At 42.1% G+C, this 18,358-nt stretch overlaps 1 protein-coding gene across 4 annotated transcripts in view; it reads right to left on the reverse strand.

Annotated features, from left to right (window-relative positions):
- Window positions 1-1,798: 1,798 nt before the first annotated feature.
- Window positions 1,799-18,358, reverse strand: part of RNF130 (ring finger protein 130) — a 53,886-nt gene continuing 37,326 nt past the window's right edge. The window contains exons 6-9 of one of the 4 annotated variants that reach the window (XM_085298035.1): window positions 17,064-17,160; window positions 15,696-15,900; window positions 13,561-13,654; window positions 10,604-10,795 (exon numbers count right to left, since the gene is read on the reverse strand). In XM_085298035.1, coding sequence (XP_085154161.1) covers window positions 10,780-10,795; window positions 13,561-13,654; window positions 15,696-15,900; window positions 17,064-17,160 — 412 coding nt within the window. In that variant the 3' untranslated portion in view covers window positions 10,604-10,779. Of the gene's footprint in view, window positions 4,499-10,603; window positions 10,796-13,560; window positions 13,655-13,681; window positions 13,826-15,695; window positions 15,901-17,063; window positions 17,161-18,358 lie in introns of those variants that run through there. The other 3 variants (XM_085298036.1, XM_085298034.1, XM_085298037.1) reach the window with 3 other exon arrangements.

Below are 18,358 nucleotides of genomic sequence, written 5' to 3' on the forward strand. Positions count from 1 at the left end.
CCTCACGGCAGCGGCGGGCCCGCGGCGCCCGCCCCGTGGCGCAGCAGCGAGGGCGCCCGCTCGGCAAGGCGGCAGTCCGCCGGTTCGAGTCCCCCACCCTCACCCTGGGCGTTTCGGTGCTGATTTTTTTTTGTTGTTGTTTGGCTGCACCGTGGTGGGGCTGAATTACAACGTGACCAGCCCAGCCCTGGGGCCGCAAGAAAGGACGAAACTTCCCACCTGCATTTCCTCAGGAACAGCCCTGCTAAAGGGGCCCTTGCCTGTTGCTGCATCCTTTTCCTTGCACCGTGGGTCTTCACCCGGCCACGGCCGCTGCAGCTCCCCTGCCCCATCGCCACCACCAGCCCTGGGGGAAAGGGACGCAGCGACCCCGTGCTGCTCGCACAGTGCCCCGTGGGTGGTGGGGATGTCATTTAGCGGTAAAAAAGAGGAAAGATCCTTTCTCATTTCCTGGCTGCTGAGCAGCTTCCCAGGAGCTCAGTGAAACATGTTTTTGTTGTCGTAGCCATTAGGGCCGTTGTTGCCCTGCAAACTCTGGAAGCGCTACCGCAGCAGCAAGCGCCAGCATCCGCGCTCGCCATGCCGGTGCCAAGCTCGCAGGAAGGCGGGAACGCCGTGTTGTCTCTAGGCTATAAATCCTTCATCCTAGGATGATTTATTTTCTGTTAGTCCAATGTCCCAATCCTGCTGGAGCCTCTGTGCACTACTGGAATATAAATACTTACTAACCGGCTTCTGCCTTCAGCCCCGTGGCACGGCTCCGCTGGGGAGCAGCCGTGGCTGCGGGGAGCCGCACACGCSCGCTCGCGGCACGGACAGCTCGAGCCGATCCCCTCGGCTGCGACGGGCGAAGCGGGTTACGGGCAGTTGCCAACACGCTGCTCTGGGCCCCTCTGAAATCGCCAGCGGGGCAGAGAAGCACTTGGCGCCCCCCCAGCAAAACATTTCCCCCATCTTCCCACCRCTCAGGCGCTGGAAAACGACCTCCGAGGCGCTTTCTGGCACCGGCTAGCGGTGCTCCTCGCCACGGGGACCAGCTGGCCGCAACACCCACCCCACGCAACAGCCCCGCGGCCTCCGGCTCGCGCTGGGGTCGGGGCTCCCCTCAGGGCCGCGCTGGGCCGAGCCAGGCCGGGCGCGACGCGGCCTCCCGCCGCCAAGGCCCCGCCGCGACGCGGCTTCCCGTCTCCTCGGATTTATAGCCCCGGCTTTCCGCYGCCGCCGCTCCTTTCGCTGTTTTGCCTGGACACCGGCGCTATCCGGCTCTTCCCGTGCCGCCCTCGGCGCCGAAGCGAYGGCACCTGCAAGCGACGGCCGCCGGCGCGTGTCCTGAGGCAGGGAATAACCATGCGYGGCGTCAAGCAAATTTTAACATGCTTCAAATTTAATAATTAGGGGGTTAGTGTTATAGGTAAAAAGCACACTTACAGTCTGTTTTTTCTTTTCCTTTTACTGGTGATTATCCTCTAGGAACACAAGCAAACCTTGATTTTACAAACGTCTTACAGGAACATGCAAAACTTCCATAAAATAGGGTGGGGAAAGAGAAGTTAAAGGATGGGGTTTCAACAGTACGGGGAAACACTTTGATAAAAGCATTTTTATATGTAGAATTCATAAAATTAACATTTTCTAGTAAAACCGCTTTTTTATTTTTTTTTTTAACCTTAAAAATGATTTATGAAGTTACTGGCACTTACAGCTCTCAGTAGATCGCAGGATATTTTAGGTCTACGAAGTTGACTGACCATACACAGCCTCACAGCAGCGGAACAGGAACGACAATGCTCATCAAGCTTTTTGTTTTGTTTTTATATGCTGATGAATACTTAAGAGGAAAGAAGCTCATCCTTACCAGCACCGCCCCACAACATCGCCCGTGCTGCTGTGCTGCCGCCGTCCCACCCTGCAAGCACGTGGCACGCATGCAGGGATCTGCTGTTTGAACGAGCTTTTAATTTTTCCAGTGCTGCCAGGTTTTCCAAATCCAGTGTGTCAACTACAGTTGGTGGCTCACTGCCCCCCTCCRCTCGCTTATTCAACGTACTAATCCGGTTTTACGTTACTCAGCCAAGCCCCAACCTTCAAAATCACAGGCAAACTTTCCTCCTGCTCTCCGCTTTAAAATCAGGCTGTTAGGTTGGAAGGAAGGAGATTTCATGACATATAAATGGTGTTATCTATTATTTTGTCTTTTGGGGTTTCGTTCTTTCTAATATTTTTAAGTTTCCATGAGTTTTCTAGCTTGTCTTCAGGACCCCGAGCACAGCGGAGCGCAACCCCGGCACGTGGCACCTCCGGCCTCCGAGGATCGCTGTCACTTCCCGAAAGCCACTTAGCAGTGCCGGAGAGCAGCGTTGCTCGGTCAGCTCGGGGCTGCATCTCGGCTCTGCATGGACCCGAGTCCAGTTCAGAGAGGCTCCGTTCGGCAGCTCTGCCCGGGCGCTCCGGAGCTGCCCATCTCCTGCACGGCTCCAAGAGGAGGAACAACGGTGCTACAGACCTGCTTCGACTTAGGCAACAGGCTGACGCTTTCCCCARCCTTCATTTTTCCATCCTCAATGCTCAGCAGGAGAAACTGGGGCATTAAAATTGCGCTCTGGAAAAGTATGGGTTTTGGGCATGTTTCTAGAGTTAGTTGAATTACAATAAAAAGGGCATTTGGAAAGTATAAACATGGGTACCAGGAGAGAAGCCTCTCTAAACATCACACCACCCATTCTCAAATTATCGGATTAAATAAAGCTGACGCGCAGCAACAAAAGTCAAAGCATGCTTTGCTAAGAGGATCATTTCCTCCTTTTACAGAGTTGGTCTTTTTTTTTCCTCTTAAACATCTGTGTTAAAGACACAGCTGAACCACACTTCAGGTAAGGATATATGTCAAGACAACTACTATACAATAAAAAAAGGAGGGGAAGTTCCCCCACTTGCAGCAAAAGCCATCAAAATTAAAACATGGTAAGGTCTGCCTCACCTTTCTTTTTTGGCTTACTGATTTCTCAAGATTTCTATATAGAGATTGAAGCTTTGTTTCACATTACAAGGACACAAATGCATTTCTACATCTACAGTAACTCCGACTGCAATGGAGAAAAATCTTAACGTTCATTGAACAGTGATGCATTGTCCAGCAGGAAAGGATGGAGCAGAAGCACTCACTTTTCCACGTCTGCTGATCTGGAGGAACACTGTGGACTTTAAAAAAATTCTAGAGGTTCTCCCTCTCACTTCCATTTCGGTGCTGCTCTTGCAAAAGCTTGAAAACAATCTTCGTTGCCCTGTCGCTTTTGTCACACGCCGGTAAAAACTTATTTTTCCTGCTGAGTGTCAAAGCGGTCGCTGCTTTCCTTTATTCTTCTGCTTTCTGCATTCACATTATTGATGTTGGAGGGAAAGGGCACGGCTTAGGGAATATGTCTGTTAGTTTACTGTTGCAGATCTCAACGGGAGAACAGGGTAAGAAGCTTACCTCTTTTCTTCTCTGTGTAGTGCCAACATGCTGGCTTTTAAAAAAAATCACTGTGAAAAATTTGGTGGACTTTTTTTAAAAACAAACAAACAAAAAAGCAAAGCAAGAAAGAGAGCTAATTAGGCTCCTGCATATTTCAAAAAGTCTAATGATTTTAAGGAAGATCAAGTGCTGGTCCTATGAATGGTGGCAGCATCTCTACAGCAAGAGACTCACCCGACTGGAGCACATGGACGATCAGGGGCATTTGCTGTGTAGGCCGTTTCTCACCTGCTTCAATGGAAATGGAGAAAAATCTGAAGCTTCAAGTTCCTTGAAATCTTTCTGCAAACGCAGGTCCTCTCCGCTGCTTTAACATCAGACCAGCTTGCTACTGCCTGGGTTAAATGGGTTGTAGGAAACTCAATGCGCTTATAAAGGTCCCTTTCAAAAGGGGGTATTTCACAGTAAGGTTATGGATTGAGTGAGAGATATGGAGTGCTTTTACCAGTCACCTGCCATCTCCTCTGCAACTTACTCCCTTTCTGACRTTGCCCAAACACCTGCACAATTTTTAAAAATGGAAGCAGCCTACACCTATTTAAGAGACGCACGTGCAGCACACACCAAACTCTTAGGACCACCGGAAAGCCTCCTCCATCTCGCCATGTCCTCGGCTGGACTGACACAGCTCCCCATGCTGTTACTCAGCAATTTCCATCAGACAACCTTGCTTGCGCACACCTTGTCAGCTCAAAGACGCCACCTTCTGAAACCACCGCTGCTGGTCTTCATCTTTGTAATCTAGAAGACGGGTTTGTGTTCTGGAAAAAGCAGCTCTTCTTCAGACAAAGGAGATCCATGGAAAGAGTACACAACAATAGGAATGATAAATGAAAAAAACGGAAAAAGGGCCAAGAAGGAACACGGATTCCTTTCAGGTCTTGTTCTCGTCATACATGTCCAAAGCAGGCTCCATCGTTGAGAATTCACTCTCGTAGACCAGGCTTCGGGGAGACAGAGAATTACGATGGAAGAAATGACTGCCTAGGAGAGGGAGAACAAAGCCTTCTTAGCGAAAGGCAAACAACATAAGACCCGAGCACAGCATCTTGCATGCGCAGCATTCCCTTACCCATGTTCTCACTGCAAACCCACAGAAAAAACAGCCACTCTTTTAACGCAAACCTGCCGCAGACATATAAACAGACGGAAAGGAGAGCTAAGGGAAGAGAGAACTTTGTCACAGTCTCTTAATTTTGTGCAGGAAGAAGGGGCATCTGRAAAACAAGCATTTATATTGGTACCACCAGTCACTGAGCTGGACGACGCTTCTTTTTGCAGTCCTGCTGCTTTCCTTCTGTTACATACCTGCACATACCCAGCAGAGGGTGATAAGCAGCGTCCATGAAAGACCTTGACTAAGCCAGACATTTTTTTCTTTAGGAATYATCAGATTAAACACATATGCTTTATCCACCAAGTCACTCTGAARGCCTGGGCACAAGGTTATGGCATCCCACGATCTTAGCCTACCTTGTGCTGCAGGTACCTCAACTTCATTCCTATTTTTGTAATGTAGAATTAATATTTCAGACAYCCCTCAAGAGGTGCTGCAAGGATTCACAGCCATTCATTTATTACTCTGATAGTTCAAGGCAGTGCTTTACATATGCATGAACAAACCCACCTCAAATGATTGCTTCAGATAAAATAGGTCAAGTCTCAACAAAGCCAAGGCAGGCYGGAGCATCACACTTCATACTTACTATCGATATAGAGCCTTAGAAACTTATAAAACGGGCACATGCTTCCTCAGGACAACCCAGAAMCTTTTGGTAGGTCCTGTTTCCTGCACCGGGCATGAGAATGATAAGGAATCCAGCATGAGGTTGAAAGGCCCAAGTCAACTGAGCAAGGAAGTTACCTAGAATTAGGTGATCAGCACTGCTGAGCCTCCTCCAGAGCTCAACCACCTCCATCCTCCCAGAATCATTTTCTAGAAATAGGCATCTCAACTTTTTATTGTAAAGAYCATCCAGCCTCCTCTCTTGACACGGGCAGTGGCAGCGATGCCAATCATTGAAACAACAACCCAGAGATGATTTCAAGAGTGAAGAATGGAGGCTCACTTCTCCCCTTGGAAGGAGTTCAAGCTGACCTTGCTACGGCTCTTCAATTCCACAGATGTGTTTCATGAGGAACCCACTCCTGCTGCTGTACAAAGGATTCACTCTGAAAATGTCTATCAGATCAAGGCCCTCAGCCAAAACACTTCATTGCTCAGTTTCTTGRTCCCAGCAGGGATTAGCTGGGAGCAAGGCTGCTTAGATTACAATACACTGGGCAGCCACAGAAGCCAAATTCCAGGCAACTGAAATGCTTCCAAGTTCATCAAGACAACGCTCGATAAACCGAGGTGCCTCCAGTTTCAGGCACCAGTAGAGCAAGATGCTTAGGGGATTGCAGTTTTAGTCTTGGCAGAATTTAGGTGTTTAAAACCTCCTTATTTGCCAAGTTTTGAGTCCAGCCTATAGCGTTCTAAAATAAAGAGCTTATGAGAGGTATGAGAGAAGACCAATTCAGCTGCCACCCTGATGTGCAGCTAATTTCAGACCTGAGTGGTGCTGCAGCTGCTGGACAAGCCCAATTCCTGCTAAAGACAGCAGCAAACTGAAGCAGTGCAATATCATCTACTGCCAGTCTCCTAAATCCCCTCCAAACCTCTGCCTTTATTGCCAAAAGCTAGAACACAAATTCATTCCACCATGCTCTCTGAGGAGGAGGAGGTTTCTCAGAAATTAAACTATTTTATTTATGATCTTGCAGTAAACTGGAACACGAGGAGTGAAGCGAGCAGCGACACTGCACAGCAGCAAGATGCTCACTTTGCTTGTTGCATAGATGCAGGTATAAAGAAGAAACGGCCTATGCTGGAATATACTTCGCATATTTTACATTAGCAGAACTGGGTAGTGCTTTAAATAAAAAGATAGTGATTTTTTTGGAATATTATTACTTGAAACTGTGACTTCCAGACTGATTATAACCCGCCTTCAAACAAACGCAAACTCCACATTTGAACCTACCCTGGAATTGTAAAGGATAAAGCAAATGTCAAGATTCTTGTGCACTTAGTGTTATGGGTTAGGATCATTTAATTTGTGATGACTGAGTCTCAGCTTGCTGTTGAATTAAGCCATGGATGTTGAATGTTTCATCTCCCTTCTCTCCAGCCGCTGAAATGTTAAACACTGAACAACCAATGCTGAAACAAAACAAAAGGGATTTGAAAAGCTCAGTGCTGCTTTTATTTGTTTTTATTACACAAAAATCAAACAAGGGATTAGGAAGTAGACAGCCTAGGCAGTCATTTCCTCTGTGTGCATGGAAACTTCCACTCTAGCAGATTCAAGGGAGAGATTTCATCAACAGGCAGACAGGTCATCTGACAAAGAATTTTTTAAAATTAATCTGAAAACATGCACTGTATATCCAATAGCTCTAAAATTCCTTGCTTTCTTGCTTCTTGACAAAATAAATTGAACCACCTATTTCCAAGGAAGCTGCATGTTTTTATACAGACTGCTTTGCTTTCACACTACTTCTGGGACAAATCATTCATTTTTTTTTTTAAAGTAGCTGAATCAAGTAGCCTTTTCCCAGATTATTCCTGCTGGTGGCATTATCTCCATGCTAGACAACACTCTGAAGACGTTTTTTAAAAGGAACGCAAATAATCTACCTATCTTTCCTAGACAAAGGACACCAAAAAGAACACKTCACTCTGTTAAATCAGAACTTTTTTTTTTTTTTTTAATCTTTAGCCAGATTTTACCAACTCCCATGGACGAGCCCACTAGCAGTATATTACTAATCTTCTGTGAACTGAAACCTGTTTCTACGTAATACTCCATCCTCGAGCAGAGGAGTCGAAGGGAGCCTCACAGGCAGTCCAAGACCGACAGACTATTCCAACCTGTGCACTCACACGCCAAAGCAATGATTCAACRGTCCGCTTGATACTAAAAATCCAGCTGTTATTCAGTGCTTTTCATCACTAGATCTTCAGGTGCTCTAATAACCAGGTCGGTATAGCTATCCAGAGTCAGCAGGGCAAAGCAACCCTGCTACACTAATCTAGCCAGGACCTGGAAGAGAACCTGCAGGAACACTCTGGTCACACCGAGAGCCAAAATTGCCAGTCTGCTATCAGCCCGGAGGACCGTGGAGCTTAAAAGCAGAGCTCAGGCTGGTTCTCCTCTGCAAGAACCCTTGGCTAACTTAGACACTTAAAGGAGCCACTGGCACCTTGCCCAGTGTGATTTTTTTTCTCTTAATGCAGAAAACCGCTAGCGCTTGTTTGAAACTGTGGCATCAGTCTGGTTTATAAATCTGCTGAATAAACGTATTTTAAGAATGAACAGAAACATTCACAGTTCAAAATTCTGCTTATGAATCGGCTCTTCCCATTTTGCAGCTGCCAAAAAAGAGCAAGACTTATCCCTTAAGTATGGAAAACAAATAGGAAATCTGTCTTCAGTTTTAATAAATCAAAATTAATACTTGAGTGTTCTCTGTCACTATTTTCCATTATGTACTTATGGTGAACTTTCCAAATAAATTGTATTGAATTTGAAAATAAACCTACTAACCTAGAATTTATCCCTACACCTATCTCAGGATGCTACAGAAATGAGCATGAAATAAAGGTCAAAAATTAAAAGGACAAAGCATTTCTGTAGGTGCATAACCTACTACTATTTCCTTTCTATCCAAAAGCATTTTAACATACCCAGAGCTGCTAATCAGGGCCTCCTCCCGCCAAAGCTGCAGTCCCTCCAGCAAGACGACGTCTTAATGTGGAAATACARTCTGAGCAGTCTGTAGCTCAGATGAGCTCTCTCTGCTGTCTGCACCTTCTCAGTTAAAGAACAGCGCAGGATTATTTTATAAAGCATCCTTTCCTCAAAGCGAGCTGCTCAGCAAGGCACTGCTACTCCTTCCTGAGCTGCACCGTTTTAGACTAGTCTATCTCCCCAGTCCTGCCATCTTCACAACATCTGGAAAAGGGGACCAGCTGTTCTCCTTTCCTCTTTTTGCTGTGACTATGCATGCAAGAGTAACATCACTCATATTTTTTGCGCTGATACCTGAAAGCAAGGCAGGTAACAAAACTTGGGAATTTCCTTTTTGCTTCAATCCACAGTCAAAAAGCTATTGACTTTCTTGGGAAGGTGCAAAGTCCATCTTTGAATATATTTATTTTGTTAACAGGATTAACTTACATTGTTAGCCTGACCTGTGATTAACCCATCAAACACTGGTTGCTTTTTAATAACACTTTGTGCAGAGAATTGTTAGAGGTACAAAACAACAGTTTAAAAAAAGACGGCCACAGATTATTTAAATTCTTTAAAGTAGAAAAATGCACTAGAAGCCCTGACAACCATTTTGCTGCCAAGATCACTCCACTGCTGTCCAGCAGAAGGAATCTGCATTGAGACATCTGTGGCGCCCTCCACATCTGGGTCACCAAGTTGCTCAGGCTTCCTCTGCATATCCCTCCCAGTATCTTTAAAAACCACTTAAAGATATTTGTTTCAGAACACAAGCACCAAACTTACCAATTATCCTACTCCTTTGGAGAAGTGGATGAAAAAAATGTAACCATTTTATTTCACAGTCTGTACCCTAAAACCACGCTCCAGCCTCACTCACCCGCTTTGGCAACAATGCTCAGTGACAAACACTAGATTTTACAAGGAGACAGCCTTGAAACACAGTGTGTTTGAGGTTTTTCTCTTCATGAAAAAGTCCAGTGGGGTTTTCCAGGCTTTCAAAATTTGCTTACTGCTCTATTGATTGTCTTCATGTTTGCTTCAAAATTTCACGAGTACACAATGAAAAATCATTCTATTAAACGTACTGGAGCTATCACATACTTCATTTCCAATTATAAAAGCTGCTTTCTCAGCTGAAGCCTATTGGACAGATAAGGATTAAGCAACTATTTTAATGTAGACTCTGGCTGTGTTCCTAAATTCCAAAATTGCCTATAYATAAAAATAAAATTAAATTCTCTATTTCCCATTACATTAAAAAATTTAAATCCTACAGTAAAATTGGTTCTAATTTAATTAAATGAACTGAAAGTATTACATTCCAGACGTCTAAATCTTGGTACTAGAACAACAAAAAACAAAAAATAAACTCAGAACAGATTTTAACTTCTGTCAGTTGTAATTCTTTTCTGTATCAATTTGTTAGATTCACCTACCCATTTCATTAATTCAAACTGTAGCAGTTGGCTGTGAATCAAATCTACATGTTTTAACTGACTGTTATGAAATTACTCACACACTGCTTGCATAAGTAAACTTGTGTGGAACAGCCTGAATGAGTATGGCAGATGAGAGGTTTTTTCCCCTGCCTGCTCAATAGTAAAAGACATGGCAAGAAGGGACATGCTTGCATAGGTTTTTCTGTATTACTGTAAAGACCATTATCAATCTTTCATGATCTAAAAATGAACAAAAACCAGCCCCATCACTAATGCGAAAAGAGGCTCCACAGATGACGGTGGGGGGAAACGCTACCTTCTTCACTTGGTATTAGAAAGGAAGAAGTGGTTTATATCAGCTTCACTTTTAGCACAAAAATAGGTAGAAAGATAGAAAAGGGTAGAAAGACAGAAGAGGTTTACGATCCGTATGTCAAGAAAACTGTACTGCAAACCTTCAGCGATCACTGACCTGATGACAAAAATTATACTGCAATCCTCCTGGTGCAACAGAGAAGTTTTAGAAGAGGAAAACTGGAGAGAATGTTATTGTAAATTAATTCCGAGGCAGTGTCAAAGCAAGCCCATTATATACGAAAATGTTTGGCTCAGCTATTTGCCTAACAAGCTGGTATGGAGCAATTGCTAATAATACTCTCGTTAGTCATGACAGCGCTGGGTGGCATCATAAATGGCATTACATGAGATTTCCACTTTTTAGCTTTTATGTGTTCCAAAATGAAAGCAAGAGAATATAGATCTGCAAAGATGCAATCATGCAAAAGAAATAAAACATCTTGTAAAACCTGAAAAACTGGCAGATTTAAAAACTAACACAGAAAGTCCATAAAAATAAAATTCTCACAGAATAACATTTCATAATTAAAGTTTTTATTTCTTCACTTTTTCCTTAATACAAAGCTTTGGCATCAGCAAATTTTATGAAAAAATAGGATGTATTAAGTAACGCTTGTGCTGCATGATCGATAAATGATGCATAAAAATAGGTGTCTCTCTCCAAGGCAATCGTCCGGAAAGTGTTTCTTCAATACCATTCTGCTCTGTGGGGCAGAAAAAATGGACAAAATATTTATAAAGTTAATACTGTTGATATTCAAATAAAAATCCTGTAAAAAAGTTAGTTAGAAATGATTAATTATACAGGGCTAGAGCAGTAAAAGCRGTCTATACTCCTTACATCATTCTGACAGGGTGAGTAAAACAGATGAGACTGCCAGAGGTTGGGGACTTTTTTGAGGAAAATCCATCTGCTGCTGAAAAATTTCTCTAAGTGGTGCTACTCAGTATCTGGGCTTTTTGGACTTTAAAATACAGTTACGCAGTCATTTGTGGCCATTCCCTAAAAAACAAAGTAAAATTCTTTTTTTTAAATGTTTTTAAATCAATACTTAAATCACTCAGAGTAGCTGTGATGACAGAACAGTTCTGACTGCTGAGTCCTCGATATTATGAGACCAAGAGAAAGCCTTGTTTTCTTATCCCTTAGACAATGCTTAGTTTTATCAGGAACTGTTTAAAAATATTTTTGTACATGTTTAAGTACAACTGCACAACTACTGCTTAAGCTATGGAAAGGACACGGGAGGAAAAAAAAAAAAAGAATCAGTACCTGTTCTTACAGTTTTATTGTAGAATATTTGGCACCTTTCCCTTGTACCACTATACTACATGGTCTCATTCTTGCTACTATTGTCTTCTGATATGGGGGGGGGGAAGAAAACTCAGCTTCCTTTTGAAACATTACAGTAGCAAAAGTCGTGTACGTCAGCATTGCTTTTTATATGAAGGAGGACAGCATAAAAAGCAGGTATGCTATAATGATACCTAATGGAAGTCACAGGAGGAGAGAGAAGCCATGTATTTGGCATGATAATTGGCACAGAAAACGCTTCTTGTCTCGCATTTTGGAACATATGGTGTCAGTGAAACAACAAATCCGAGAATTAGTGGCAGGCGCACACACATTTTAAGCTGAGTAGTCTAACTCAGTAGCAGTTGTGGAGGCTGCTTAGCTTCCAGTGGATTCAGTTGAAAAGCCATGAAAGTTAGCTACAGCTAGGTACCTCAGTTACCTAAAGAAGCAATTTTTGACAGCTCAGGTTTCTGCCATTGATAATCTTCTTCAGTCTGCTTCAACGTTTACATTTGTATACACTCAAGAGCTCAAGTCCTATCACTGGTGAAAGTAGCTCCATTAAATCAGCATGTCCTTCGTTTGTACCAAAGGAACATCACTCTGAAAACACTTCTCTGAAGGCCCTACATCTCTACCAAAGTGAAGCAGCTTGCCCTTTCGGGAAAAATAGAGCCAGAGCCAACTGAGCAACAGCAAGACTAGAAAAAGGAGAGCTGCCAGGGAAAGAGCAGAAATACAACTGCTCTGTGCACCCAAACTGGATGATACTACATGGACTACAACTTCGTCCTCTTCCTAACGATGTGGAAATGCCGGTATTCCTGTTTCACGTGCTCACACCCCGCCTTGCTCCATGCTTTCCCAGGTTATTTTTCAGTGGCAAATTAACTGTGTTCAGCTATGGCTATCATGTTGTTGATAACTAGTTGCAAGATTAAAAAAATAGAAAGACTCAGTTGGGTTATTTGAAATTTTTAAACTTCTCTTCATTATGCCCTTCTGGAACTATCGTCTGGCAAGAAGAGGAAAGGAAGATTCACTGATTAATGATAATCAAAGGTTCAGGATGACCAAAGCATTTAAGAACTTATCATCTCCTTCCTGAAGGAGATTACCTGGAGACTGTCTATACTTTTACCCTGAAGACTATTAATGTGTTTCCATCTTGTAAAGGACAGCTTATACTTTCCAGAGAACAAAAAAACAACAACAAAAAGAAAATCGCTTCTTTCCTTTATATAAATAACACAAAAATGTTAAAGTATGTTTATAAAACTGCAACATTTTCAAGCTGCACAGGAGAGACTGCCTTTGAATCTCACCCCACTTCTGGTAAGAGATCAGCACAGTTAATGTGTCAAGCTGTGTCAAGATGTTCAGAGAGAGAACAATGTTGGTACTTCCCCTCCCCACATAAATAAAATAGGATTAAAAATGTATAATTATCYCAGATGTTCTGTACACCTAATCTGAAAACAACTGGATGTATCTACTTAATCCATCTGCAAAACAGATTTATGCTTGCCCATACTCATAACTATAAAAAAGACTGAAAGGCATGTGCTGGAGGGAAAGAGTCCATCAAAATTAAGAAAGTAGAGATGTCTAAGCACTCTTAACTGCAATTCTTAAGCATACCAAAGTTAAAAGGTCAGGAGACTAGTCTGCTATATCCACTTGAGAGACAAGAAACAGCAGTGCATTCTTTGTCTCTATCCCCCTCCTACAGTAAAAGATTATTATTTTTTTATTTGAATTCTTTTTTCTCCCCCCCCCCCCTTAATACGAAGCTTGACTGAGAAACTGAGGTGGGCAACTGTCAAAGGCAGCAGTAATAACTTCTCATTCTACCAACTGAATTTTAGGAGGATTAATGGCATAAATCTGCTTCCACCTAGATCACTGATCAATAATGAATATCAATATTGTCACTCTTCCTCCTTTCATTTCTCCACTTTGCAGGAAGATTTCCTCAGACAATCCAGCTAAACAGAATTTAAGAGGGAGTTCAGACGTTACCCTGGAGCCTATTGTTAATGGTGAGACTTGCATTTGAGAAAAGCAGAAAAACTGCATTTTTTCTTCCTTCCATTTGCTCAGTATTTCTTCCCAACGATGTCTGTGCCACACACCCCAGAAATACACAGAAACATTTCAATATTTACTTACTCATTAGCATTCAAGCTAGCTGTGGCTTTGATGATCATGTAGCAGAGTGTGAGGGCACTGAGGAGGCCAAAACTGGCAATAATAAACCATTCTTCTGTTGACAAAGGAAAGGGAGGAAATCACTCGTGGGAGAAGGCTTATGTCAAAGCGATGCCAATTTTCCCCTCAAACACCACTGGCGGGAGGCAAGAGGTTTCTAAGCCATGACTGGCACCAGGAAGTGAAGCAGAAGGAGGTTAGCCACAGAGTTACTGACTGGAGAAGGCTAGCAAAGAAGAAGCGGAGAGAGATGTGGGAAAAAAAAAGCATGGCACAACAGTATTTCCTGGCTGAGCCCAGAGGTTAGCTGATAAAGACAGTCTACTTAACAGTGTAAAGTGAAATGCAGAAACAAGGGAAAACGTTATGAAAACTCTGTCCGCCCCCAACTCAGAAAGAAGGCTGTCATGGTTGGTTTAGGTTTGCTGAGATGTGTCTCTTCACGTAAGTACATCCAATATATTTTCATTTGTCTTTGCCCCCAACCCCCTGAACAAATGCTACAGTGTTATTTCAAAACAAAAAATAGGATGACTTATTCAACAGCAAAGCATAATTAAAGTTTTCCATTTAATAGACAAAAATACAACATGGAAAAATCATTTCAGTGTTAGTGTATAAATACAGACACTTAAAAAAAAAGAAACATAACTAATGCTATTAAAGAACATTTACTATTCTAAGTGTTATTCTCTCCCCTCAGGATCAATTTGGCACATAGTAATAGACTGGAATACACACACACTTTTGCTGTATATGGCTCTTGGTTTAAATCACATGCATCAAAGAATGCGTGTGTCATCCATAAAAATCTAAACATTTGAACAGCCTTTTCTACAGCTTTATTTTATAAACATTGTCAGAATGAACTGTTGCTGATATTTCTTGTTTTACCCTGTCATCCCATCTGTGCAAGAGAACTACTACAATCGGGAACAYGCAGTAAAAGAACCTTCTGTAAAACCAGGTGGTTATAAAGTTCAGCTGAAACTACTGAGTTTTCCCTGCCACCAATGATAAAGCAAGCAGTACACCAACAGATTTGTTCTCTGTTTAAGAGAAATGAATACAGGAAAATCAGATGTTGAACATTGCAGGACAGTGACTTATTGGTTCTGTGTTTGGATTTTTCCCACCTCAGACCAGGACACTTATGGATATGGACTACGTGTTTCATAAGAAACAATGTGGGGTGGGTTTTTTTTTTTTACATTTATTTTGTTGTAGTGTCTAAAGAAATACACTATAATGGACTGCATCAATAACACTGCTTTGTATACATGTATTGGTGACAGTGACACCAAATTCAAATTTAGATTACAGACACACATAAGGAAAATACAAGGAGAAAAATAAACTGTTAAGCTTAATGGATTCTATTTTTATAATTCAGCCAGAGAAACCATTCATACATCAAATTGAGAGTCTACAGCATTTAGAAATATGATGCAATTCCACACATACTATATTTGCTATAGGATTTCTTATACATTAAAAATCATCAGGTAAAAATCTATGCAGTGGAAATTCTCCGTGCTGTTTTTTTGGGTAAGAGCTTGCAAACAGTACAGGAACAACTTTCTGATGTCATAAAACACTTGGACAATACTCAGAAACGTTGGTACGTCAGATACTTCAATTCACAAATTTTGTAAGAGAAAAATACCTGCTGAGAGACATCAGAATTCCAGTAGTAACAATCTCAGGGGAGAAATGCTTGCACAAATAGTAACTGGCTAAAATATTTATGTATGCATAAGTCACTGCATGTAAAGTATTCTGAAAGAGTAATGGTTTTGGCTTCTCACACTGGTTACCAAATTCAGGAGGTTTATTTTGTTGTTTTTTTAGTTCATCCAGTGTTCTTTATACGCAGATCTAAATGGATGTACCATTAATAATGGAACTGCTGGCACTGTTGTACCTAGAGTTATCAGTTTCAAAACGGAGTGTACGCTTCTTACAGAGACACTGAGGTCACCTTTGTCTCTGCAAGGAAATCTTCTACCACTGCCCTCCAGCACAGAACCATAGCAAAGCAAGTGCCACGTACCAGAAAAAACAGAGAACTGTAATGGAAGCCAAAGAAAACTTACTTGTCACAGCAATGTTGATCTCTCCTGACCTTGGAGTCAGTTCTCCATCCTGTGGAAGCTGTGACATCCCAGAGGTGCGCAGGGGCTCCAGGCTGAGAGAGCTGTCATTGGCAAAATCACCAAGTGCTGATCGTCTGTTAGCTGGCTGGCCCCTGGTGAGCCTTTCCATGTCAAAGGCTACATTATCTGTACATGGCACGTTTGGCTGAAAACCCAAGTGATTTCACATTACAATGGTGAACATTTTACATGTCGAAAACCTATAAATTGAGTAAAATCATACATGCACATTTTGTTCAGCTGCTGAGACTCTCCTCAGATCATAAAGGAGAGAAATACATGTGATTCGGCAATCACAAAGTTGCCCCTTCAGTCAAGTTAACTTCACTGCRAAACACTGAAGGAAGAAGCAAGAAATACGACTAAGATTCAGGAAAGGGATTCAAATATGCTTGTATGATAGCCTACGCATGCCCGTATCATTTACTACTGTGAGCAATGATGAAGCTTCCTCTCTTTGAGCTGTACTTTCGCAGTAGACAGGTCTTGCATAACTTGCACCAACTTCTACTGTTTCCCCCTCTAAAATTTCAGGTATTTTATTAATCGCAGAAATATCCACAATGCATATGCTTTTTTTTTTTTTAATGCAACTTTTAAATTGACACAGTCAGGAACGGAAGGCTGATTATTCGCTCATTGTGCTTAACTCAAAAGCTGCTTTAGTCAGTGGAAAACTCTCCAATTCCCACTAATAAATACGTTCAAATGCTCTCCTCTTTCTCCCTTATTCCTTTCTCTCAGGAAGAGCATCATGACCATCCCCAAAGGTTTCTCCTCATACAGGGAAAAACAGAATAATCATCTCTGAGACCCTTCTCCCCTATCCCCTTGTGAACTTGCCACCAAAAGCAGTCCTGAGAGACACCCACCAAGCCATGAGCTGCTCTAAGCACAACTGAGGAAAACTAGCTGCCCTTGGCTAATGTGCTCCATGCAGCTTTGGGCTCAACATTTACTGTATAAACAGATCTGAGAGCATCTAGAGAAGACCACAACAAGAGGCTTAGAAAGGAAATTTAATGAAGAAAGCTTGAGAGAAGTTGAGAAGGGGGAAAGTATAGAGAACATAGGAGACTTCCAATAGATAAGAAAATGTTATTAACAGGAACACATTAGAACCAGGGAAAGAACCAACAAGAAGTCAGCTTTATCAGCAGTAATGATACTTCTTAATACTAGGCATTAAGAAGAGTTTTCTGACTAAGGGTACTGGAACACCCTTCTCCTTTTCTCCCCTAAAATCGTTCTACATACTCTGGGTCTCAAGAGACAGCGAGAAGAGGAGCTCACAATGACATAACTTACCACAATTCCCAGGGCCTTCAAAATATTCAGTTTACACATGGGACAGGTACAGTGCTCACTAAGCCACGGATCCACACAGGCTTTGTGGAAAACATGCCTAGAAGAACAGACATGGCATATTATATAATATTATATAATACAGAATGGCTTGCAAATCATATGAGATCTATTTTAACAAGCTTTTAAGCAGTTGCTTTTTTAACTAGGTAAACAGAATGAATTCTAGAATTGCCAGTGTTCTATGCTGACTGCAATAAAAAAAATTAAAATGCAAAAAAATCCTTGTTGTTGCCCCCAGTTAATAATAGTTCACAAAGTAAATGCACTTAGAAAGAAGGGTTTTGCTGCATTTTGTTGTGGATATGAGTAGGCATAAAGACAGAATAATGAAGGCAATGTAAATTCTCCGCCATAATATTGTGTGAAGCCTTGTCTCAATTTCTGTTAAGAACTTGATCATAGATCAGGTAGGAAGAGCACAGATCCATCAGAAATCAATTTTATTGAAAAGTCAGTCTGTTTACAAATTTAAAAGGCAAGTCAGATAAACTTCTGCTTGATTCTGTAAGGGCTTTTGTAATAAGCACATCTGAATGAAAAGAAGAAACAACATTTTAGAAGGCTTTTTCTGCAATGTGTTTCTTGGTATCTGGAAAGAAAACATGTTTATCATATGATGGTCACAGAAAAGCAAAACCCTTTCAAAGATGAAAACGCAAAACAGGCTTCTACTTTCACAGTAGGGAACTCTGCACTAGCAAACAGTTTGAACTGCCACCTACGTGGCTTACAAAAATCTTTTAGTCATGTACGTGAATACAAATGTAACAGTGTTGGATTGATATAAACTAAAGTAACAAGAAAAGAGTATGTGGGGACTGTAATAACATACCTAAACAAAAGGAACAGATTTGTTTTGTTCCAGCAGATTTGCCTGGCTTTTTAGGTAAAGAACTCTAAGTTAGAGCATGTATTCTCATGGCAGAAATAGTAGCTGGCTAAAATACAGCACTAGGCTTTCTACGCGATATAGATTTAGCAGAATAATCTGATCAACTGCCTACGGTAGAAACCTAGATCTTCCATTTCCAGCAGCACTAGCTGCAGAACCTCCTGGAGCCAAAAGAAAGGAAGAGCACACGTACCTGATCACAACAGACCAGTGATCATGACAAAGATCAACAAGCGGAAGGGCTGCTTAGCCAGCAAACAGCTTTGCTCTAAAACAAACAGGCGAAGGGGAAGCGGCAGAACAAGGTGTTCTCGCCACCTATCTGAGGCATCAGCACAGTCTG

This window comes from Rhea americana, unplaced genomic scaffold (genome assembly GCF_003343005.1).
Source record: "Rhea americana isolate MKP2758 unplaced genomic scaffold, rheAme1 scaffold_135, whole genome shotgun sequence".
NCBI lineage: Eukaryota > Metazoa > Chordata > Aves > Rheiformes > Rheidae > Rhea > Rhea americana.